Source organism: Helianthus annuus, chromosome 11, assembly GCF_002127325.2.
Source record: "Helianthus annuus cultivar XRQ/B chromosome 11, HanXRQr2.0-SUNRISE, whole genome shotgun sequence".
NCBI classification, from domain to species: Eukaryota; Viridiplantae; Streptophyta; class Magnoliopsida; order Asterales; family Asteraceae; genus Helianthus; species Helianthus annuus.
The window spans coordinates 147,255,773-147,282,642 of NC_035443.2; the positions used below are offsets into that span (position 1 = coordinate 147,255,773).

A 26,870-nucleotide genomic window follows, 5' to 3' on the forward strand; every position below is an offset into this window, starting at 1 on the left:
AAAGGGTTAATGGATTTAAACACCCTCAATTATTGCCATTTGGTCGCTGGCACTCTCAACTTTGACTTTGGCTTACACCACTCTCAACTTAACACTTGAGTTGTTGTGTCACCCCGTCGTTAAATAAACACTAACTGGGTTAGTTCTTTTTGCTGACATGGCCATTTTATCCAACGTGGCATGATGACATGACCGTTTTATGAGATGACGTGTAATTTTTTATTTTCACCATCTTTAAAACTCTAAATAACACAGCCAAACAACACAACCAAACAATACCTACATCTCGATCTCCCTCTTCTTCTCGATGTCTGACCGGCTGTCGGCGTCGGTAACCCGACCGGCCACGCGCACCCCGCATCCTTTTCACCAAAAACCCACAAACAACCACTCCCTTGTACCTAAACCACCATACTTCCTTTTCGGTCAATGAAACGGCCGACCACCACCACCATTGTCTAGTGGTGGTGCGATGACGAAACGAAGAGAGAGAAGCAGAGATGAGTAACGAAGAAGAGATCGACGGCGAAGGCGCCGTTTTCCGGCAACGATCCGCCGACGGCAGTGGAGCCGTGGCGGCGGCGGCACGGGTTCTCTGACCGACGAAGCATCACGGTAAAAACCCCCTTCACCATAAAAGAGACATTAGTTACACTATTGAGTAAAAACTCTTATCGGACTTGATCGGTGAATTGGAGCTAGAACCTGTGGATCTAGGGCTGTTGGATCCCCCAGGGCTTGAAATGTCGGATGATTGCTTCGAATGGAAGAATCTGCCTTTGAACACCATTGTTGCAGGTTATCATCTAGGGTTTCAGAGGAAGATCTATGAACATGAAATAAGAGTGTAGTTTGATGCTGGTGTAGTGGTGTTTGTGCCAGTGAGGAAAGAGGGATAGATTACTGATTACCACCTCCTTTCACTTTTTTGTTTTATAATATGTTAACGTCACACATGGCATTTTGGATTATATTGACACGTAGGATGAATATGACATGTAGGCTATTTTTCTAATCCAGTTAGTGTTTATTTAACGACGGGGTGTCATGACAAACAATGTGTTAAGTTGGGAGTGGTGAGAGCCAAAATCAAAGTTGAGAGTGCCAGCGACCAAATGGCAATAGTTGGAGGTGATTAAATCTATTAACCCTTATCAATAATGCCCCCACCATGGGGCGTTTTCTGCCATGTGGCAGCCCAGTCAGCATGAGGGCATTATTGGGGGTTATTGCAAAAGTGTCGTAGTGGGAATAATGCCCAATAACGCCCATGCAATCATTTCACAAATTTTTTTTTTAAATTTAAAACATAAAAATCTTCATTAATTAAAAAAAAATTACACTACTTGAAATAAAAAAATCAAAAAAAAAAAACAGAATATAAAAAAACCGAAAAAAAATAAAGTTAAAAAAAGGATGACACTCTAGAGTCCATATTTTTCCCGAATTTTTTGGCGATGCATTTGCGCAAGGATCAACGCGTCGCCTTGGAGGTGGTCGATCGGTTTGGACAAAAACTCAATGTCCTTTTCCATTTGCCTCGCCTCTTGCATCTCGTTAAACTTTTTGGTTTCGGCCACTCGTTCTTTCATAATCTCACAACGTTGGTGGTCGAGGACGCGAATGTCTTGGAGACGACGGTTCATCTCCTCGAAATCTTCCTTCAACTCGAGATCGGAAGACGACTCCACCGTTTTTTTCACGGTTCGCTTATCCTTTCTTCTATCGGGCGGTCGGGCCAACTCTTCTTCAAGTTGCTCTTCGTCAAGCTCCACAACATCATTTAGATCGACATTGCGGGCATCCGAAGTCGATGTTTCAGGGTCAACGGAGGATGATGTTTTTGACCGTTCGTTCGCTTCCTTCTTCTTATGCGACCTTCTGCCGCGCTTCGATTTCTCTGGCACCGGTTCGGGTTGCGTCTTCAGCACGACATCGACATCGGGTTCGGCTTGTTGTTGTGAAGGTTGCGACCCGCCGGCTTGACCAAAGCCAAAAGTGGGTTGCACGAATGGAGTAGCGCCACTCAAGTAAGCCACGTACGTTAACATGCTCGGGTCCATGTCTTGAAGGTTAAACGGGTGTTGCGGTTGGGTTGTGTTCGGGTTCATGGGTCTTGAGGGGACACCAAATGGGGGTCAGAATGGATGCATATCTGTATAAAATATAGAAGAAGTAGTAGAGAAAGTGTGAGTTTTTTTTAATAAAAAATAACAAAAAGTGGGTAGTGTAAGATTGTAAAAGACTGAATGATATTATTGAATGGTTGAGTTACAATATATAGACACCCGAACAAAACCCTAACTAACCTAATAAGCTCGTGGGCTCGTAACCCTAGTCTGATAATGTTATCTAATACTCCCCCGTAGTCGGAGCGGAAGGAAACCAGAAGCTCAGACTGGGAAAACAATCCAAACTTTTGCCAACAAATCCATATTTTGCTTGATTTTGCCATCCATAGTCTTCAATGACAAATCCCCTAATCCTACAAGTGGCGTTCAATGCAGCGGCGCAACGACTGCGAAGTAGAAATCTAACTTAACTAGCAACGCGGCAGCGGACCGTAGTCCTGCAGGCGGCGCTGTGATGGACCGAAGCCCAATGAGCGGCGGACCGAAGTCAGCGACAATAGAAAGGAACCGTGGTTCAATAAGCGGCAGACCGAAGTCGACTGCAATGGTAGGGACCGTAGTCCAATAAGCGGCGGACCGAAGTCGACGGCAATAAATAAAAACAAAAGAGAGCGGCAGCGGCGTGGTGGCAATAAACTGCTTGAGGAGTATGATGGGTGAGTGTTATGGCTGCTCAGACGGTGCCGTAGCATACCGGTCAACGGCAACACTTTAATCAAAGCAAAATATTAATTAATATTCACCAATAATGGATGAATATCCTCACTTCAATCCACCAACAATTGTTTAATATTAATCACTACAATTGATAAGTATCAAATGATTAATATCAATCCAAGGAGCAACGATGAGCACAAAATTGGAGGTGATAAGTGGCAAATGACGGGGAAAATAGGTTGCAATCGAATTGAGGCTTTATTCAACCGAAAACTAGAAAAGAAAATAAAATAAACTATAAACGGAGATGGGACAGGGCGGCGGCGGTTGCGGCGCGCCGCCCTGTCTAGGGTTTGAACTCGGTGGCGGCGGCTAGGGTTTTTATTTGTGTGTGACGCAGCAGAAACGATATAGAGCCTATGTTGTCTCTGATACCATGTAAGATTGTAAAAGACTGAATGATATTATTGAATGGTTGAGTTACAATATATAGACACCGTAACAAAACCCTAACTAACATAATAAGCCCGTGGGCTCGTAACCCTAGTCTGATAATGTTATCTAATAGGTAGTATATATAGAGTGGGTAAATATTGTAATTAAAAAAAATATTAAAGAAATGACCGTTTGGCAACGGTCACCTCTCGCCCCAATACACAATTCAGCGTTTTTTAAAAAACGCCAACGGAATTGTTTTCAAAAAAAAACGCCCGAAAACGCCTACATGTAATGGGTGGGGGGCGTGTTTCGGCGTTTTTTTTGAATTTAAAAAAAAAAAAACATCCCACTACGGGGGGTCTAACAGATTTTGCTTAAAATGTGGACGTATTGAATTTAGTTTGCTACGCAGTGTTCAATGTGGACATTTTGAATTTAGTTTGCTTAGGAGTTTCGTATACGCGGTGTTTCCGCCGCAACACGCGGGTTGGTAAAAAACTAATTGCTATGATATATAGTGAATAAACATGAAGTTCTTATTTGAATAAATAAGCGATAGAGGTAAGGTGTGCCTACATCTCACTATTCTCAGACCCTACCAATAGCTTTGCTATTTGTGGGTTTTACTGGGTACGATTGATTGATTTATCTTATTTGAATGAATATGTCAAAATTAGAAACAGAATTGGTCGACAAGAATGATGTTCTTTTTCTAATTCTTCATGATTAATAACATAAAGCACTAGCCGTTGGAAAAATTATTTGAGCACAAAAGGCACTAGCCGTTAGAGAAATCATTTGAGTAAACTATCCGTTACAACACATATATCATATATATACACACACACAACAAAATCTTTATCTTCAACTTCAATCTCATCTCATCCACCTGTAACACCACCACCAATCAAACTCAACAAAATCACAAAAACTCAACAAAATGGGTCTCTCAAGTGACGTTCAATCACACCACAAAACCCACAAATTCTTCTTAATCTGCAACTACATCTTACTAGGAGCAGCCTCCAGCTGCATCTTCCTCACCCTCTCCCTCCGCCTCATCCCGTCCATCGCGGGGGCTCTACTCGTCCTCCTCCACATCATCACAATCGCGGGAGCCATCTCCGGCTGCACCGCGGTGTCCGCAGGCTCAAGCAAGTGGTACGCGGTCCACATGGTGGCCGCGGTCCTGACCGCGATATTCCAGGGGTCTGTATCGGTTTTAATTTTCACTACCACTTCGAATTTCTTGTCCGCGTTGAAGTCGTATGTGAGGGAAGATGATGCGGCGGTGATATTGAAAATGACTGGTGGTTTGTGTGTTTTGATGTTTGTTATGGAGTGGTTGGTTTTGACACTTGCGTTTTTCTTGAGATATTATTTGTTTGTCGAAGGTGGTCGGACCGCCGGGAAGGTGGCTGCTGCGGATGAGAAGACATGGACACCGCCGTTTCATGTTTAGAGGATGAATTGAATTTGATTTCTGTGTTACTGTGAACTTTGATTTGATTTATTTTTTTAAGAAGTTGTGTAAGGTTTAATTTAATTAAATTTATTTTTTTGAAATGAACTTGTTGTTCATAGTGTTGATAATTAAAAGTAAAGTTGATACCTATCACCTCATTGCTTTGATTTACATCCAGGCTTCGACCCATAATGTTAAGGGGAGGAAGGGGGGCTTTCAAGGGTTGACCCACAATCTTTAACCCCAATCAACCACTAACTATAAAACACTGGGGACGCTACCCAAAACTTAATGTTCAAAATGCCAAACATTCCAAACCAAAATGTATCTATAAAAAAGACAATAAACGTTCTGGTTTTGGTTCAAGTTGGTCAGGTTCAGGTTCTTCGTGTAAGATTAAATATATTACGTATTAATATTTAATCTATAGCCATCATAATCAAATCATTATAGAGATCAAAATATATTATAATCTATTAAGATAATTAGTTGGTAATTGTTGATGGACCATATTACCCTTATTAACTAATTAGGGTTTCCTCCTGGGTGCTTATATAAGGAGACTTATGTGGAGGTTAAGGGGTTACTCAGTTACACAATCAGACACCCTATTATTAGCCATAACATCATAATGTTCGACCTCCCTCTCCTACAGCCGATACCCTTTTCGGTTTTCTTAGCCACCATCATTAGATTGCACCCTAAGGAGGAACCAGACCAAACTGACAACTATGTCAAACACTATTGCTGCATCTACATCTGGATTCTCTGCTGGCCTGTACTGATGCAATCAAATGTATGTTTTCATGTTTTCCTTCATGTATAAACAGAACTGAACCAACATGTGGTATCAGAGCATATGTTGATTAGTCAGTTCTGTTTTCGTATCCATAATTCTGGGATTGAAACTTGGAAAACGGATTTTTTGTAACTTTAAAACGGTGACAGCCGGTTTCGAGTCATGAAGATCGACTCGAGATCTCTGTTTTCGGGAAAAGGATTAATTATATGTTCACTCGATTTCAACTGGGTTATGTTTTGACCGAAATCTGTTTAGAAAAACTATTAAAATTCAGGTTTCGGGTTCCAGAATTTATGTTTTATGTTTTTTAGGGTTCATCATGTTCTTAGGAAAATTCGAAAATTCTATTATGTTTTGGAATGTTTTAGGATTAATGAGTGTTTTTTCCATGTTTGATCCAATTTTATTTTTTAAGTTTATTCGAAAACTGTTATTAGATAAACAGTTATAATTTTTGAAATATGCTGATAAAATTAGATCATCTTAAAACAGGAAATAATATCTCATAATCCCTTAGAATTCGAATTTTCAGTTATGCTTTCACATTCACAGCTGTTAACAGGAAGCTTCGAGATCATAAGATTACGACTCGAGACCATCAGTCTCGACTCGAGACCATAAGGTCTCGACTCGAAATCATCAGGTCCTTAAACCTTCACAACTCGAGACCAACAGATCTCGACTCGAGACCATAAGGTCTCGACTCGAAATCATAAGGGCTCAAAGGTCTACAACTCGAGACAAAGGTCTCGACTCGAGACCATAACGTCATAACTCGAGACCATAAGGTTGCGACTCGAGACCATAACGTCATAACTCGAGACCATAAGGTTGCGACTCGAGACCGTGGTTGCGACTCGAGACCTCATCATGACTCGAGATCTCATAAGATATAGTAGTCGAGACCATGGTTCCGACTCGTGACAACAAGGTTGCGACTCGAGACCTCATAACTGACTCGAGATCTCATAACTCAGTCGAAACCTGACTCGAAACCTCATTATTTTAGGCTGTTTAATGTGAACTATGATTTAGCTCGATCCGCGCTAACGGGTGGTTTGCTATTAAATGATTGGTTTTTGTAATTAATTAGTTAATTAATGAGGATCAAATAATGTTTTACAAAACCAAAATGGCTTAACTTGAATGAGCTTCTGATGTATCACTTCTGGCCAAAGCTGACTTGATACATCTACTTATCGTTCAAGTATTACGAAAGCCATGTTAAGTGTGCATCATAAACATGAATGTCTTAATATCTGGCCAAAGCTGATTTAATTCCTTCATAGATGGCATACTTAACAAGTGCATAACTAAAGTGATTGTCTCAATTTCTGGCCAAAGCTGATTTGTTACAACCACTTTGCACACATGCTTAAATGATTACACTTCTGGCCAAAGCTGTTTTGTCTTCGTTTAAGTAGAACTTTAAGTAGTCTATTATTTTGATGTTAGTAATAGACATATCACTACCTCTTCACATAATGATCCTTATATTAATGATCCTCAATTAATTTTTTGTGATCATTTTGTCTGCGTTATTCTTAGTACCCATAATTTTTGCTCACTATATTTTTCTTCTATAAGTCTATATCTCATCCACTCTAATTTCTAAGCCTAAAATGTTTTGCTTTATTTAAAGTTTCTATAAGAATTAGCTCTTAAATTAAATCCTTGATTATCTCTTAAGACACGATAACCCTATTGCTCTCTTCTGATAAGGCACTACAGAAGAAAAGTAGAGCATGATGATTAGGATAAATCGAACATGATGTCTCTTATGATAATCAAGAACTCTCTAACATAATTGCTATCACTAAAGTTATTCCTGATTAAGTTTTTCCTAAGACTAATCTATAATTGTGGAATAATCACTAGAACTCCTAAGGTGTATGTCTTCATTTAAAATTATAAATTATAAGGTTAAGTGGTATATGTGAATATATTATAATGTACAATACCATGACCCATAAAGTTAAGGGCTTACGCATGGAAATAAGTACATTTTCCAGTACATTACATACTAAGTTTTCATTTGTACAATTTGATGCATTATAAATCAGCTATAACACTCAAAAGTACCAAAGTATAATGAGTGTGTTGATAAGCAACATATGTACAAAGATATAAATGTTTGAAACTGGAAAATAAGATGTTATTCACCTTACAACCACTAAAACCTTAAGAGAGGATTGTTCTAAGGTCCATAGACAAATTACAAGTGCTAATCCCAACGTTAAGGTTCTTCAAGGGAAAAATCTCACTGCATAATTATGTCATTAGACTAGGCATAAGCAACGAGACTATCCATTATTCTAACTTCCTAATGATAGTTAAGTCTGATAATGTTTTAATATTCCAATTAACACATGATTAGTTGACTCTAGTTCCATACGTTTCCTTACCAGAACTCGACAAATAACTAACACGAGAGTTAATGACAAAAATTAAATGTTAAGGCTATAAGAGCCATAATAAGCAGTCTTCAAACAACGCTTTTCGATACCTTATATATTCTGATTAATCAGAATATAGTATCATAATTAAGCAAAGATATGAAGATTGTGAGGTTTGCATAGTCAACATAAAGTCACACTTACCGTAAACTCTCATTTTATTTGTTCTAAATATCTGGATAGAAACATTACTAAGATGAAACTAGATGATACCTTACTTTTCACAACTTTTGTCATCATGCAAATGAGAATTTGACAAAAGGAAAATGAGACTTATAAATTTCATCCATTAGAACCAAAATTCATGAGAAATCATAACATGGTTAATGAGGATGATTTTTTCATCTAATCTCATTTTAAGTGATTTTAAATCATGACGTTAAAGCCCTAAAATATGACTTGGCTTAAGGAATAAGCATGGGTCCATCATAAGTCATTCATTGACATTCGTGGAACTTATTCCAAATGGAATATTCAGACATAATTCATTTATCATTGAACAGACTATTAACTTGTATCTAAATTTTGTCATATATGGCCCACGGTCTTAGAAGAAATTTATTCATACATATACTTTATAAGATTTCTATTAAAAATGTCCATAAGTTTCTTATGACATCTGGACGTTAAAGAAATCAAATAAAGTCTAACATATATGTGATAGGTTCCTACGTCACGTAGCTCATTGAAACTTCTCTTGTAGCATTCTAGAGATATTAAAGATCAGTGGGAGCATTAAGTGTCTTAATAATAACTTGCAATAGTTGCAAGAGGTGGGGGAGTGAATCTTTTAAATTTACACCTCTTGTACAAGACATCGCTCCATCACGACATTGTTCTATCAAACCTTATCTCCTTAAATCTAATGCTACTCTTACAAAAGTTTCATTGTTGCCTAATTGTGGGCGCACTTAGATTTCTTACCTAAAATAACATAATCCTCAACAAGAGAAACTACAACGACTAACGTCATTAACTTGTTTCTCTATTAGAATTTGTTGGTCGTTACATATTGACCCTGCGCATGCTGAGTTCCTAAAAATTTCTAAGCTCGGTGGGAGCAGTCAAAGTCCTTATCATGATTTGCAAGGAATACAAGAGGCGGGGGGAAGAGTGTCATTAAATTTCACTCTGAATTTTACTCCGATTACACCTCTTGTATACCATACTGCACCAACCCTTACAACTTAGAATGAAAATGATAGCAACCTAACCAAGAGCTAATCCATAAAACTGAAACTTCTAATGAACCCAGTAATCAACTCAGGAGGTCATCTAGGTTTAAAAGCCTACTAACTTTGATGATTACATAACCTCCCTAACTAAAGTTGAAATGGATTTTGGAAATGTTTAATGATCCTATCTCTTAAAATCAAGCTATTAGCGTACATCAATCCTCTGAATGGAATAAAACAGTTTTCTAGTAAAACTGATTTTATGTGTTCGTGTAATGTTTGGGATTTGATTGAATTACCTAAGAGTGTTCATAACTAAATAAAATCCTAATATAAGCGTTAAGACACAAAGAGGCATGATTGGTTATCAAAGGTTGTACTCAGGAAGAGATAAATTATTAAAGAATCTTTATTACATATCTAACAAAAGATTTCTTTGAGGATCATCACTGTTCTAGTAGCTTATAATAGTTTAAAGCTACATTAGATGAACATTATAAACAATTTTCCCTAACAAATGGCTGACACATTTACATGTTCATTAGATAACAACCTAAAGTTTCAAACTGAAGGTTAAAGAACACTTTATTTGTAAGCCAATAATATCCATGTATGGGTTAATTCAAACATCATAATGTGATGAAAAGCTAACGTAATTATTTTCATCAAGAATCAAGTGGATTAATGAACCTACCTCAAAATGAGTGGGAGCAACTAAGATAAACTTGTCTATATAGATGATATTCTTTTGACAAGTATATGTTACATAAGTCAAAGCATTGTTAACACAAACTTTGATATAATAGATCTCAGAGATGTCTCTTATGTAATAGATATCATAACGTACCGAGATAGACCCAATGGGACATTAGTTTCGTTCCATAAGTTTAACATTTAATGGGTCCTTACATATGTAACAAACAATACTGCTCTCCTTCAGAGGATAATATGGTAAATGAGATTATTTATCTATGCTTCATTAATTAGAAGCCTTATGTAAGTTTAAGTCTATACTCGTTTAGATATTACTCACATTGCAACACACTAGATATGTCTAGATTAATGTGTAGCATCTAATGGAGTATTACAATATCTTTAAAAGAAACGAGAGACTACAATTTAAAGAAGAAGTGAGAATTAAAACCGGTTTATTACTCTAACTTTGTGATATTCAAAGATTATAAAATGTAATTTCGGGTATATCTTTATGTCAGCAGACAAAACCTATTTCATGGAGGAGTCATAATGCACTGATATTAACAACCTAAGTTATAACGACATAATATAGTCACTAAATGTTGTTGGAAATTTATCAGTGGACTCATAAGTTTATTAACTCCATATAATTAATGTTTTGAAGAATTAGTGTGATAAAGTCAGCTACCATAACTCCTTGAACAGTAACAGTTCAAGAGGTACTGCATTAAGTTTCGATACGCAATTAATTATTCGTTTATGAACGAATTGAGGAAACTAAGTTTTGTATCGAATACATTCATGATATGCTTAAGGATCCTATAACTGAAGGGCTATTACCCATAAGTCTTATTAAGAGAGCTCATAGACGGGTATTAATTAATAGTCGTGCGCAATTGCATATCGTACTATGAATGACTAAGTATTAGTTAATTTTCCTCATCAGTTTGATTTTGTATGTCTCTAAGAATATGTCAAGCTAGCATAATGGCATATAGACAAATATAGTTACAAATCAAACAAAGGGCTTACGTGTATTTTGATCATAACGATTAGGTTTTAAATTAAGGCTATAGTATGATTAATGGGGGTCCTGAGTCGCATAATGATTCAACGGCTGTATTTCTCTGCTATAGTACTTGTTTAAGGCTAAAATGAGTGTTAACTCCTGATCAGGCTTATCTAATACTCATAGTAAATGATTACTCGGCTAAGTGGGAGAATGTAAGATTAAATATATTACGTATTAATATTTAATCTATAGCCATCATAATCATTTACATTATAGAGATCAAAATATATTATAACCTATTAAGATAATTAGTTGGTAATTGTTGATGGACCATATTACCCTTATTAACTAATTAGGGTTTCCTCCTGGGTGCTTATATAAGGAGACTTATGTGGAGGTTAAGGGGTTACTCAGTTACACAATCAGACACCCTATTAGCCATAACATCATAATGTTCGACCTCCCTCTCCTATAGCCGATACCCTTTTCGGTTTTCTTAGCCACCATCATTAGATTGCACCCTAAGGAGGAACCAGACCAAACTGACAACTATGTCAAACACTATTGCTGCATCTACATCTGGATTCTCTGCTGGCCTGTACTGATGCAATCAAAGGTATGTTTTCATGTTTTCCTTCATGTATAAACAGAACTGAACCAACACTTCGTGTTCAGGTTATTTAGGAATTCACTAATTCGGGTTCGGATGACTTCAGATTTTAGTCACAATCCTATTTAGAGAGTTTAGAAGTATATGGGAAAATTGAGTTATGGTGTGATTGGTTTTTGGTAAAACGGTGGGGGTGTGGGCTTGGGGACGACATCGGGAGATGAGGTGGTATCATGCCCGTTGGTGAGGTGAAGTTGATTTTGGGGAGTTGAAGAATGGATGTAGGATTAAAGAGGTGTAAAACGTTACATATTTTTTAAATGTGTTGAGCATTTAGGAAATATGTTGGTAGAAATAAAAAATAAAACATTTATTTAATTAAGATTATGTTGGTAATTTTAAGGTTTGATAACGATACGTTGTTGATAGTGGGGTGGGGCACTGGCTTCTGTTTTTTCCTTATGAGCGAATTTAAAAAAGTAGAAGATAAATTACAAACTTGGTAGATATGATAAGATTTTTTTATTTGACCTTTTTCAATTAGGTCACCAGCATTTTAGTATTATAAAATTTAAAGGTTTTGAGTAGATTTATTTTTATAAAACTGATCTATATAAAAAATTAGAAATTAATTTCTATCTTAGTTTATAAACATCCTTCGCCTTAATAGAAAAATTAACTTAGTTAATGGTTGGATAAAAATTTATAAAAATTATGTGACAAAGCTATTATTTTTTCATATAAAAATTGCATGTATATTCTTTTTTATTATATATGTAACAAAATTAATTAAATAAAAGAAATTTTAAAGAGTTTGAATAAATTGCCAAAATCGTCCTTGTGGTTTTATATTTGTCAGTTTCATCCAAATATTCTCACCTTAACAGAAAAAATAAACTAAGTTAGTGGTTTGGATGAAAATGGCAAAAAGTTACAAACGTTGGGGGCAATTTAGTACAAAAGTGTCATTTTAGACGAAAATGACAAACCTGCCCAAACCTCAGGGACGATTTTGGCAATTAACTCTAAATATTTTTAATAAGTAACATTTTTAGACATATGGAGTTATAGCTTATGCTTTTTATCCTTTGGGAGTTTTCAAAAAATAAAAAAATAAAAAAAAGCCGTGACTTTTTACTGTTAACCCAAACGTTTTTACCTTTTACAATTTTAATCCCACATAATGTTTTATTTAATTTTAACCCAAAACTTTTCATTATTTGCAATTTAATCTCACCACTTTTTTACTTTCAACTTTTGTCACCCATACTTTTTATCTTTTCAAAATTCCGCTTTATGTTTCGTTCTAAATTTTTCAGCTTAATGCGGTGCAACGTACGTGTGTGGTTCAACGTTTTTATGTTTCGTTCAAAATTTTGCAAGTTAACACGGTGCAACATACATGTGTGGTTCAACGTTCTTACTTCTATTATTCATGTTTGACAGATTCGTTGCAATGCGCAAGTCCTAGGTCAAGTCAATGTTGGTGTTCGCTGGCGGTGATGTGACATTGGTACTATATGACATGGTTTCACGCCCTGCCGCAACGCGTGGTGCTTAATTCTAGTTATAATTATTATTTAGGCGAATTGGAAATAAATAATCTCACCTTCTCCATTTAGCCGATAATTATCCCAAGTCAGTTATTGGCCGATAATAATCTGAACTGGTTAATTTTTTTTTTTTTTTTTTTTGTAAAATAGTCCGCCATTAAAATAGCTTAACGGAGTTAAGTTTTTTTCCGAATTACAAACCGATGTTCTAGGGCTTTTGATCAGAACAAGGATACGAGTCGATTGATGTAAAACTTACCTCGAAATTGTGCTCGAAATGGCTTGATTTTTGTTAATTGGAAGTTTAAACACCCGAATTGAAGCACCGTTTTCGTGGGTTGGGGCAGTATTTCGAGTTAAGTTTTACATCAATCGACTCGTATCCTCGTTCTGATCAAAAGCCCTAAAACATCGGTTTGTAATTCGGAAAAAAACTTAACTCCGTTAAGCTATTTTAACGGCGGACTATTTTACAAAAAAAAATTGAATAGTTCGGATTATTATCGGCCAATAACTGACTTGGAATTATTATCGGCCAAATTGAGTTAGGTGGGATTATTTATTTCCAATTTGCCTATTATTTATTTTAAATAATAGGAATACAACTAAAATAAAAAAAAGGAAGAAAGAACCTTAATTTTAAAATACAAAACATCGCAAATACAAATACAAATTCAAATAAAATAAACATAATTGAACTGAATCTTCCTCTGAGTCAGAACCCAACTCATCAGAATGATAACGCCAAACATGCTCTACAAAATCCACACGAAGGGCGTTATAAAGGTCATCAGAATGAATTTCTGTGTGATTTCGAAGCCTCTGCTCTTTGCTTATCGTACAAGGAGGTCGTGGAACGTCACCTTCATAGCTTTGGAATATAGCCATACCTTCATCCTCCAAAATCATATTATGTAGAATCAAGCAAGCGTAAATGACAACTCTTATTTTTTTATTTTGCCCACATACGTGTTGGATTAAAGATGGTCACCCAATGCTTCTTTAGAACCGCAAATGCACGTACGATGTGTTTGTGTTTTCTTGTGGACTCTTGTTTTTTTGTGAAAAGTGTTCTTTCGTCGTCGTATGGGTATGAAATAAACCGGCTGTCCGACGGATTTCGTTCCAATGAATCGAAATCCTGTTGGCGGTACAACTTTTATTCCCCACACTAGCCCAAAACAACGCTCGAATCCGGTTCCAAAATTGTGTTTTAGTTTGATTGACGCCTACACAAAAAAGAAGTACAAGTTATTTTTGAATTAACTAGTGTAAAAAATATAAAACGAATAAACGTGTTAGAATAAATAAAATAATTTACCAACACGTGGATCTTCCGAGATGTAAACCCAAGCTCACGCTAACGCGCATTCTTCCTTGACCGTCCAACGCTTGTCCTTCGTCGTTGTGATCCCAATTACTCACCCACTTGTTCTTATTCTTGCGTGAGCGTTTTTTTGGTTGGGGTTCAGCTTCTGAATGTTTAGGGTCAATGGAAAGAACGATTGTTGTAAAGGGCTTGTGTTTCGGGTACCAACTGTGTTTGTGAATCGGATAAATCCCAACCACACCGCCCCATATTGTTCGTATGAGTCGAACTCGAACTAGGGTCGATAATCACCTCTTTGATCCATAATTTTTCTAAAATTTGAAGTTGAAGAATATAAAAAGTTTGAGAGGAGAATATATTTTAGAGTGATGGGGTTTGAGTAATAAAATGTGGGGTTTATATAAGTGTTTAATATTATTTTAGTGGGTTTTTTTTAGTATATTTACCAAAATAGTGTTTCCTAAAAAGTATTTATCAAATTAGTGTTTTTTTTTTAATTTATTTTGAATTTATCTTTTATACTCTAACCAACATAATTGATCCTTTTATATACTTTTTTCCAGTTCTTCTATTATCTATTTATTATTTTTATTATACTTTTTGTGTTTTTATTCATTCAAACTGTTTTTTTTATCATAATGGTTTTTTTTACCAACTCATTAATTCTTTTCTTTCAGTTTTCTTTCAATCAAACTATCTCAAATATGAACTGTAAGAATCATCCCAATTAATTATAAACAATGAAATAAAACAGAGGAAATTAACATGTTCGTTTGATAATGACATAGGAAATCTGCTTAAAATTCAAGATGATACAAAAACAACTTCATATATATACTTTCACTAGGTTATTACCCGGGATTGCTTCCCGTGCTCGGAAAACTTAGTTATATTAATTATTATTTCTTATTAATACGACCTCATTACATCGACCCACTTTATTATTTCTTATTGATACAAAAACAACTTCATATATATACTTTCACTAGGTTATTACCCGGGATTGCTTCCCGGGCTCGGGAAACTTAGTTATATTAATTATTATTTCTTATTAATACGACCTCATTACATCGACCCACTTTCTTATCAATAGGCGGTTGAGTTTTATCTCAAATAGGTCAAATTAATATAAAATTATATTTAGAAACGTTAATTTATAAAATTATAATAATATGATCAACAAATATGGCCTTTGAACACCAATATCTGTTCCGATAATACTTGATATTCGTTCAATATCAGTTTCATCTATTGTAGTAATGGTATGATACCAACACTCAGTAAATATAGCCTACAGAACCAAAAAAAACTTTATATCGGATACGACTACGTATTCAACATATTTTATACTGGAATGTCGAGTCCGTTAAAAAAACTAATGAACCCATGTTATCTTAGCAAAATCAAATTAGTAAAAAAAAGTTAACTTGTAAAAAACTTATATTATATATTTATAAGGAGTTGGAAAATGAAAATTCCAAAAAAATAATAATACAGTTACACCTTTATGCAACTGGTGGAGATGGGTTACCTTCCCCTTTGTAGATAGTCTTGAAACTCCACCCAAGATCATGTAAGTTTGATAAGGGTGTGCCTATTGGCACACTAAAGTGTCTATTGGCACACCAAACCCTAGCAAAATCAGGGTAGCGTATAGGGTTAACCCTATACGCTGCGTATTGACCTATACGCAGCGTAGATAAACCATAGATCTTAGTGCCTGATAACCAATCATTGCACAGAAAACAAGGTGTGTCTACGCTGCGTATAGGTTAATACGCAGCGTATAAGGTTAACCTTATACGCTGCGTATTGACCTATACGCAGCGTAGACAAAACATCTGCAAATTTGGGGTCATTTTGGTAGGTTTGAAGTATCAAATTTTTGCCAGGTTTATATACGCTGCGTATAGGTCAATACGCAGCGTATATAACCTTCCTGAATTTTATATGCACAACAGAATATGTTAAACTTCCAGAACTTTATCTATACAACAGAACATGTTAAACTTCCAGAATTTTATATAACCTGCCAGAATTTTATATGTACACCATAGTATATAACATTTCAGAATATGTTAAACCGTTTACACCAAAAGTTTGATATATACAAGAAAAGTTTGTGCATATATAACAAAATGATAAAATGATAAAATACTACTACTGCTGCTGCTGCTGCTCCCATTCCGCATCCGTAATGAAGGGTAGTGGAGGTAACCCGTCATGTTGTCGCTGCTGCTGCAGCGCCGCAACCACCTACTCCAACAGATAGTTGTTCCTTTCAGCTAACCGAAGCTGCCGCTGATGTGATGGGTCAGGACTGGGCCAAACATGGCGTGGGAACTGAGGCGCCCCTGGTGGTCCACGCGGCGGTGGTGGCTGCGGAATGACGGCGGCCGGCTCATGCGGCTTCGGCGCCTCCGGATCATGCGGGGGATATACCGGAGGGAACTGTTCCGGCAGCTGTGTAAGTCGTATTGCGTGCCGTCCAGTTTCTTTAACCGCTTCCCGCATGGGAAGTCTTTGGTAATATGCATTCCGTTCACTGTCCTCATCCCCATCCGCTTCGGCAGTGTCGCCGGGCCTACACGGTCGCGGTCATTCTCCGGATTATAGCCCAACGAAAGGGCTATCCTGGTCACGTAGGCGCCGCCGAATAGCAGTCCGCGCTCCGACGTCATACCCACAACCTGGACAAATGGCATGTTGTGGAGGTTTGTTTTGTAGGTCGCGTCGATCAACATCACGTGCGGGAATGCACGCCACATAGTGATTGAATAAGGATGAACAAAAAAAATCTCTGTTACGACATCTGTTTTGGGTTCCTGTCGGGTGTCATAAATGAATCGGTGGTCATGCAGCAGTGTCACACCCCTAATTTCCACGTGTCACCGGTGGGCCCGGTGGGGGATTACCGTGACGTAGTTGATATCATCATAGTCAAACAACACAAATTGTAATGCACAGCGGAAGCAAAGATAGATTTATTTCAACTTAATTTATTGTAATATTCGAGTATCACAAAATGTCGAAATAGAATCCACAGGCAGAATTAAATAAAAAGGAAACTTCATTTCAACAGACTTCATGCATCCTAAGCTTGCGAGACTTCTATGGATGCTTAAGGAGTGACCAGCCTATTACGCGTAGTACCTGCACTTAGTCTTTTTGGAAAATACGTCAGTTTACACTGGTAAATACAATTTAACTGACTCATTTTGAAAATGTTTAAAAATTGATTTAAATGCTCGTGGCATAAAACTTTTTATAACTTGAGATAATTATTTGCTTAATAATCTTGTAAAAGAATTACATGTTCGTTCTGCGTTCGGTAGCCCGGGTCATGCCGGGTTAAAGATTAATAGACACACCACTTAATATAATTCCGCCGCGAGACTTCTCTCGTACCGACGATTATACATGTTGTACAACACTACGGGTGTACGCCTACACCCGTGTGCTAAGGTCGTGGCCATTCTTTGAATGATGCCAAGGATATCCGGGACATGGTCATTAAGCCCCTAAAGGCGTTAAACTAACAAAACAGCATTTTCAAACGGGTTAATTTGACTGCACATAACCAAGACCGGTTAAGGTCAATTCCCCGACCAAGCGGTATTTTATATACCGTACCCCAAGCCCGTATAGGGAAAATAAGTTAAACGTATTTACCTGAGCAAAGTATAAACCAAATATAACGAGTGCACGTAGCTTTTACTGGGCTCCTAGATCTGGAAATTAAGGTTTTAATAACCTATTAGAATCCTAACGGGTCTTAAGCTTAGACCGGTTAGTTTTATATGAAGATTACGGTTTTAAACGCACAATAAGGCGAAGACCGTTTTAGAATGTGGTTTTGTCCCAACAAGCTTGCACACTTGTTTTATATGGGTAACATAATCACATTCTGGATTTTGAGACCGAAAAGATATGGTTTGACCCGTTTCGGCTAAAATGGCCAAACTAGTCACACAAGCCGATCCGAACGCGTATAATGCGTAACGAGTAACCATAAGAGTCAAATACAAGTTTCTGAAGTCAATATGCTTAAAATATGTTGTGATATCAGAATGATACTTTCCATTATGCCCCAAATGATTTTAAACCAAAATTATGCCTCATAAGGGCGTTTTGGTCATTTTATAAGGTGTAAAAGGGTTAAAATGATAACCTGAGTTACAGGTCTGATTAAATTAGTAAATATACTTAATTTACTAAGTCATAACACTAGGGTATCAAATTTATGTGAAATTTATTATCTTTACTATGCACCGTAGGGGCATTTTGGTAATTTCACATGTGCCTAAAAGGTCAATTCTAGAATTCTGAGTTCAAAACATTTGCCTACTGTTTAAAATATAAAAATTCACTAATTACATCAGTAGGTTCCAACCCTTTAGCTTAATAAGGTTCTAGTGCACACTTATGCGTTAAAAATGCCTAAAAAGGCGATTTGGAGCCATTTCCGGGTTTTCTGTAAAAAGCTGATATTTTTAATATTCTAGAAGGCTCAAAATAAATTATTTATCATAACAAATCAGTAGAAATTGGTTTGAGGTCAAAAGGATTTGTAAAACTCATTTTATGGCTAAAAAAGGCAAAACCGACATAAACCGAATTAATCTTAGAACACTAAGTTATGCTCAGCCTAAAAATAAATAAAAATCTCCAAAAATCCCAAAATATTATTTTATATCAGTGGGTAAAAAGTTTGGTATAAAAATTCGGGTTTTGATAGGCTATACATAATTTACGCCATTTAATTAGTAAAGAAGCTCTTAATTACGCTATTGAGCATAACTCTTAATCTAGACCTCAAACTGACTTCAAATTTTAGGTGCAAGTTTATAAATCAGTAGCTAAGGTGCCTACCCTTTTACATTTTCAAAAATCCCGTTTTAAGGTCAAATGGGCATAATGGTCAACATATAGGCGATTAACGGAAACATGCATGTGAATAGGATATCTAATGAACCAAGTTGTATAATCTCAGAGAGTTATACTAACATGTAAATAGGTTCAAAAGAAGCTCTAAGGCAATCCTAATCTTGGCTTAAACGGGTCAGAACTGAAAGTCAAAGCAGAAGTCAAAGTTTGCGACTTTTAGTTCCAAACCGAGCCTAAACTGAAAATTGTCGAGTTGAACATGTTGGAACATGTTCTTACATTAATTACCAAGTTATTTTAATGATCAAACAGGTTGCATGTAACCTACATTGCTAATTATGCATTAATTCGCCAATAACCTTTCTGTTGACTTTTTACAATAAGCTTTGACTCGACAATTAGCATAGTTAGAGTGGGAATCTGGAAATACCCTTTTAAGGGTTTGTTACACACATAATTACCTACTTAAAGGTACTTTTAATTCGTGATTTGGCAGAGCACATTTTAATTAATCACGAAGTCAAACCTTAATTACGACGGTTTGACTTTTAGCTAATTAACTAAGCTAAAACGAATTAGGAAGGGTTAAGGACACTTACAAGAGTCCTAATTGAGATTAGAGATCACTAGGAAGATGGCTTGAAGTCCAGAGAGCTCCAGAAGTGAATTTTTGAAAGTGGGTGATCAAATGGTTACAACATAATGTTCTTATATAGTGAATTTAATCTTCTAAGATGGTGCCACAAGAGTCTATGAGTGTAACCAGATGAAGACAAGTGCCCCTATTGCATGAAAAACCATTGGAGAGGCTCTGGTATTAGAAAACAAGCCATTGAAGTCGGTTACAGACCTGAACTGGCAGCTGCCAAAGTTTTTCTGTCGCTGGCACCCTGACGCGGCCCGCGTGAGGGTATAGGGAGTTTTAATGCGGGCCGCATGGACCGGCAAAACCTGCCAAACAATTTTCATCTTTTGCACTTTTGGTCCCTGGTCCTTTGTCACGTGGTTTTAAGCTTTGTTTCTGCATTTTTGACCTCTTAACCTTATTTTTAAGGGCCTTGGGACTTTTACTAACTTAGTTAAGTCCTTGACCAACCTTGTAACCACTCATAAGGCCATAGAATTCAATGTTGACGCTTTTAACCCCTCGAACACGAATTTGATCATAACTTTCTCATACGATAACGAAACTTTATGAAATTTTAACCACATATTCTAGTGAGTATATTTTATCGTTACAAAGCTTCGGGTCTGCCAAAAGGTCACTCAGAGGTATACTTTGCACATGTTGACACTTTTAGCCCCTGTAGTTTTTAATTCCTCACTTTCCTTCATGTTTAGCTTCGTATGATCCATGATTTATTCGTTGGAAGGTATAAACATAATGTAGGGCTATTTAGAATATATTTATCCATTGTTGACACTTTGGACCCTTATATTCACATAGTTTCCCCGTTTATCAACTTTAGTCCCTCCAAAGTATTCTTTCTCACGCTCAGAGCTTATGACACGTGTTTATACTTTATTGGACACAAATTTTCAAGGTGTTACATCCTCACCCCCTTAGAAGAAATCTCGTCCTCGAGATTTAAGGAAACAGATGAGGGTATTTCTCTTTCATTGAGGATTCTAGCGCCCACGTGTATTCAGGACCTCTGCGGGCGTCCCACTTCACCTTGACAATAGGCACAAGCTTTCTCCGAAGCTTCTTTACCTGTCGATCCTCAATCGACACAGGTTTTTCCACAAATTTTAAGCTCTCGTCTATATGCACATCTGTGTGTGGTATGACTAGCGACTCATCGGCCAAACATTTCTTCAGATTGCAGACGTGAAATACATTATGAATACCATCGAGCTCTTCAGGCAAGTTTAACTTATAAGCCACTGATCCTACACATTCGATGATCTCGAATGGTCCTATATACCTTGGGCTTAACTTTCCTTTCTTACCAAATCGCATCACCCCTTTCCAAGGTGATACTTTGAGCAAAACTTTATCGCCATCCTCAAACTTGAGAGGTTTTCGCCTTTCATCCGCATAGCTCTTTTGCCTGTCTCGAGCAGCTTTCAGGCGGTCGCGAATTTGGACAATCTTGTCCGTTGTCTCGAAGACTAAGTCAGGACCTGATAATTGCGTATCTCCCACTTCTCCCCAGCAAATGGGCGTTCTGCACTTTCTACCATATAGTGCCTCAAAAGGCGCAGCCTTAATGCTAGTATGGTAGCTATTATTGTAGGAGAACTCGACCAACGGTAAATGCCTGTCCCAACTACCTCCTAGATCAATTACACATGCACGCAGCATGTCTTCCAACGTTTGAATAGTACGCTCACTCTGCCCATCCGTCTGAGGATGGTAAGCCGTACTGAAATTCAATTGAGTGCCAGAGACTGTTGGAAACTCTTCCAGAAATGAGATGTGTATCTAGTATCTCGATCTGAGATAATAGATACTGGTACGCCATGCAAGGACACAATCTTATCCACGTACAGTTGAGCTAATATGTCAGAGGTGAAGGTTTCTTTAATGGGCAGGAAGTGTGCTGACTTAGTCAGTCTATCAACTATGACCCATATAGTATCATTTCCCTTCGGCGTCTTAGGCAATTTGGTGATGACGTCCATCGTTACCATTTCCCATTTCCAAGTGGGAATTTCAGGCTGTTGCAGCAAACCTGACGGCTTCTGATGTTCAGCTTTGACTTTAGCATACGTCAAGCATTTAGCTACATAAGCAGCTATAGACTTTTTCAAGCCTATCCACCAATAATTTGCCTTTAAATCCTGGTACATCTTATCAGCTCCAGGATGGACGGAATACTTGGAACTGTGGGCTTCCTTGAGGATAACATCCCGAAGTCCTCCATATACAGGAACCCATATTCGTCCATTTAACCTCAACATTCCGTCCTTGTCGTAGGACAACTGTTCTTCAGTTACTCCTAATTTCTCCTTAGGATAGTTAGCTTCCAACACAGCTTCCTTTTGTGCAGCTAACAACCTTTCATTCAAACTATTCTTAATTTCAATGCTCTTGGCATTGATCCTTATCGGCTTCACTCTTTCCTTCCTGCTCAAGGCATCTGCTACTACATTGGCCTTGCCTGGATGGTATCTTATTTCACAATCATAATCGTTCAAGGTTTCCATCCATCGTCGCTGCCTCATGTTCAAATCCTTCTGATTGAACAGGTGTTGAAGGCTCTTGTGGTCAGAATAGATCACACACTTCGTCCCATACAGATAATGCCTCCAAAGCTTAAGTGCAAATACAACGGCACCCAACTCTAAGTCATGGGTGGTGTAATTCTTTTCGTGCACCTTTAATTGACGCGAAGCATAGGCTATGACCTTGCCCTTTTGCATTAACACACAACCCATTCCGGTGTGTGATGCATCACAATACACCACAAATTCTTCAATGCCTTCAGGTAGAGTCAGCACTGGTGCGTTACTTAACTTCTGCTTCAAGATATCAAAAGATTCTTGCTGCTTAGGCCCCCAATTAAACTTAATGTTCTTACGTGTTAACGACGTTAAGGGTGCAGCAATCCTTGAGAAGTTTTCAATAAAACGCCTATAGTATCCAGCTAAACCTAGGAAGCTACGAATCTCTGAAGGTGTCTTTGGCTCTTGCCAGTTCAAAATAGCTTCTATCTTTGCGGGATCCACTTGAATTCCACGTTCACTCACAACATGTCCAAGGAACTGGACTTCGCGAAGCCAAAATTCACACTTTGAAAACTTGGCATAGAGATTCTCTTGATGGAGCAGCTTAAGAATGCACCGAAGATGCTTCTCATGATCAGCTTGGTTCTTCGAGTAGATGAGGATGTCGTCGATAAAGACGATGACAAATTTATCCAGATAAGGCTTGCATACGCGATTCATGAGATCCATGAATGCGGCAGGTGCGTTGGTGAGCCCAAAAGGCATCACTAGGAACTCGTAATGACCATAACGAGTCCTAAACGCGGTCTTATGTACATCCTCCTCCTTGACTTTCAATTGATGATAGCCTGACCTGAGATCTATCTTGGACAAGTAACTTGCTCCCTGTAGCTGGTCGAATAGATCATCGATTCTAGGCAAAGGATATATGTTCTTGATAGTAACCTTGTTTAGCTCACGGTAATCAATGCATAGACGCATTGATCCATCCTTCTTTTTAACAAACAGAATTGGCGCTCCCCATGGAGATGAGCTAGGTCTAATAAAACCTTTAGCTAGTAAATCATCTAGCTGTGTCCTTAATTCCTTCATCTCCGTTGGTGCTAATCTATATGGTGCTCTGGCTACTGGTGCAGCTCCGGGGATGATGTCAATCTTGAATTCCACCTGCCTATCAGGTGGCAAACCAGGTAGTTCTTCCGGAAAAACCTCGGGATAATCAGAAATGACTGGTATGTCTTCGATCCTGAGCTTCTTCTCGTCAATGGTTACTTGTGCCATATAAATGACACAACCCTTACTCATGCATCCGGATGCCTTAAGCATGGCCACTTGCTCTGGCACTCCATGTTGAGTATCTCCCTGAATAGTGAGTGGCTCACCAGATGGGGTCTTGATTACTACCTGCTTCTTATTGCACACTATCTGGGCTTGGTTACGCGATAACCAATCCATTCCTATTACTACATCAAAGCCTGCTAGCTTAAAGGGTAACAAGGACAAAGGAAAAGAGTGGTTCCTAATGGATAGGACACATCCATCTAATACAGTCGAAACTGTTTCTATTGTTCCGTCAGCTAATTCCACTTCATATTTCATACTTAAAACTTTAACAGGTAATTTCAACAGTTCACAGAATTTATTATCTACAAAGGATCTATTCGCCCCAGAGTCAAACAATACCCTTGCGTAGACATCATTAATGAGAAAAGTACCTGTTATGACATTATCATCCTGAATAGCTTCCTTCGCATCCATGCGGAAGACCCTTGCATTAGTCTTCTTTCCCTCTTCTGCTTTCTTGGCAAGCTTCGGGCAGTTGGGTCTAATATGTCCCTTCTCATTACAATTGTAGCAGGTGGCATCCTTAAGTTTCTTGCAATCTAATGCCTTATGATCCGGGGACTTGCAAATCCCACATAGTTTCTGCTGAGTTTGGGATCTAGACTCCTGCCTGCATTTCCCAAAATGGTGCTTCTTACAAACTTTGCACCTGGGTTTTTCACCCGACTGTTGATCTCCCTTCTTGGATCCCGACCCTTTCTTGTGGTCGTCATTGCCCTTGCGCTTCTTGTCTGAGCGCCGCGAACCGTCATCTTCGCGTTTTCGTTTCTCGGCATCTGCAGCTCTCAGGGATCTCTGTCTAACTGCGTCTAGTGTAAGGGACAGAGATATGTCTGCTACTGATCGAAACGTAGTGGGCCGAGAGGCCTTGACGCTTGTTTTAATTTCTGGGGCCAGACCCCCAATGAAACGGGCTATCCTCTTCAGTTCAGGTGTTACAAGATATGGAACTAGCCTTGACAAGGTATTGAAGGTTGTGAGGTATGCCTGGCAGTCCAGGTTCTTCATGACTAAGGACAGAAAATCAGATTCTATCCTTTCAACCTCGTGTTGGGGACAATAATTCTCCTTGATCAGGGCAACAAATTGTTCCCAAGACATGTTGTATAGAGGTATCTTCCCGGTGGCTTGAATCAGCGACTTCCACCATGATAGGGCATCACCTTTGAAAGATTGTGACACAAACTTCACAATATCTCTTTCAGCACAGCCACTTATATCCACTACTGTCTCCATCTCATCAAGCCAAGTCATACAGTCCACTGCCCCCTTCTCCCCAGTAAAATCCCGGGGTTTACAAGACACAAAGTATTTATACGTGCAACCCTTGGCACGTGGGGCATCATAAAGCACGATCTTCTTGGAATGATCACCATTTTCGTTCGAAGAATGTCTATCATCGTCCTTCTTAGATTCTTCCTTTTTAGACTTGGGTTGGACAGATGGTGGCTTGCTGTGAGACTCCGAATGAGTCTTGGATCTGATATGCGGTGTAGACAAGGTCCTACTATGGGTCCCACAGTACTCACTGTACTGTCTTTCTAATGCCTTTGTAACCGCATCATCTACCAGTGCTTTCAACTCCGCACCAGTTAACTGTATCTTTGCGTTATCGTGGTTTTCCACCGGACGACTATTTACCTCGTCCGACCTAGCCATGTAGCTTCACTGCTACATATAAACAATAATGGGCAAGGTTTTATTTAACAGCTAATACAGTATTTTATGTATTTTATTAACCATGGTTTTAAATAGCCATTGCAGGTTAATTTATTAATCAAATATTAATTCAGGATCTGTATTACAATCCTATATTATAGTTAAGAATTAACATATAACTTAGTCACGAGGACAATGTTAGTTTATAACCCGGATTCTTACAGAATCAAAGTATTAGGGTCTGAATCACAGTTCATTACCCTATTCTAGACAGTGAGTTGCAGACTCAAACTATCTCTTAGTCCCTAGGACATTAATTATTACCCGTAGGCACTTCATTCTCAAGGAATGGACATTTACTTACAGGGAATTTTAAATTAACCCAATTTTCAATGATGGCCTATGTGACTTTTACTGTGTCACAATTTGCCCAGTATGTTAACATACTTACAGATGTTAACAGAATTTGGAATCTTCTAGACAGGTTCTACCATTTTGGCCATGTCTGCGACGACACGTGGCTAGGTTTTACCCCTTAGATTCTCTTTATAACGCAGATCAATCCTAAGTTGAGACGTTAACTATGGACCTGAATCTAATTATGGAGATACCATCTTGGCCTTGTCTTTTTATGACATGTGGCTAGGTCTTGCCCCTTTTTAGATTTTGCCATTTTATATTAATGGTAGGTCTTCTTTAATTTAGGAAATATTATTTTCATTTTTACCTGTTTATTTTAAGTTTATTCATATACTTATTTATAACAACAATCATGAAAATTTAAATGCAACATTTCACTAATAAAGATTCAACAGTACAATACTTGCCCTAAACGGGACTTCTACAAATAACATGCCCACGCAGGGGCGAAATACAACAAACAATAAACAAAACAACAAACAAACCCACGCAGGGGTTAACTGAAAGACATGCCCACGCAGGGGCAGAATACAAAAAGACAAGCTCGCGCAGGAGCTGAATACAGAACCACAAGTCCACGCAGGGACTGACTACAACTAAGCAACAAACAACAAGGTCTTCAGTGACCCCTCCTCTTGGACTTCCCCTTTAGCAAGTCTGACAGACCCTTGAATAAGCCTTGCCGCTCTCTGCGGTCTTCTCGAACTTCTTGTTCGACCTGGTTCAACCTATCAAGAACCTCGTGCTGACGCTCCGGCGGGATAAGCTGTGGCTGCGGCGGCTGGTACAACGGCTGAGGAGGTGGTGGCTGCTGGTACACATATGGAGGGTACCCGGTAGTCCAAGGACCACCATAGGGCCCTTCAGGGTGTCGAGCGTTGTAATCCCACGCTTCCTGATATGGGTCCACGTTAGCATAGTTAAAGCTGTTGTGGCCCGACATTTTAAACGGGTTGTATGCCGTGGAACCGGCATAAGCAGGGATTGGGTTGTCAAAACCCAACGGAGGCGCCCCAGGCACTGAGTTAACATCTGGAATGGGGTTTGATGGAACCCCCAT

The 26,870-nt window shown here is 38.2% G+C and overlaps 2 protein-coding genes across 2 annotated transcripts; one reads left to right on the plus strand and one right to left on the minus strand.

Moving 5' to 3' along the window:
• Positions 1–1,368: 1,368 nt before the first annotated feature.
• Positions 1,369–3,350, minus strand: LOC118483690. Its single transcript, XM_035979182.1, has 2 exons — positions 2,310–3,350; positions 1,369–2,155 (listed from the first exon to the last, which is right to left on the minus strand). The coding sequence occupies exon 2, from the start codon at positions 2,109–2,111 to the stop codon at positions 1,425–1,427; it is 687 nt and encodes a 228-aa protein (XP_035835075.1). The 5' UTR covers positions 2,112–2,155; positions 2,310–3,350; the 3' UTR covers positions 1,369–1,424.
• Positions 3,351–4,082: 732 nt separating this feature from the next.
• Positions 4,083–4,797, plus strand: LOC110937123. The gene has a single exon (XM_022179536.2). It carries the CDS (start codon positions 4,168–4,170, stop codon positions 4,687–4,689), a length of 522 nt encoding a protein of 173 aa, XP_022035228.1. The 5' UTR covers positions 4,083–4,167; the 3' UTR covers positions 4,690–4,797.
• The last annotated feature ends 22,073 nt before the right edge of the window (positions 4,798–26,870 follow it).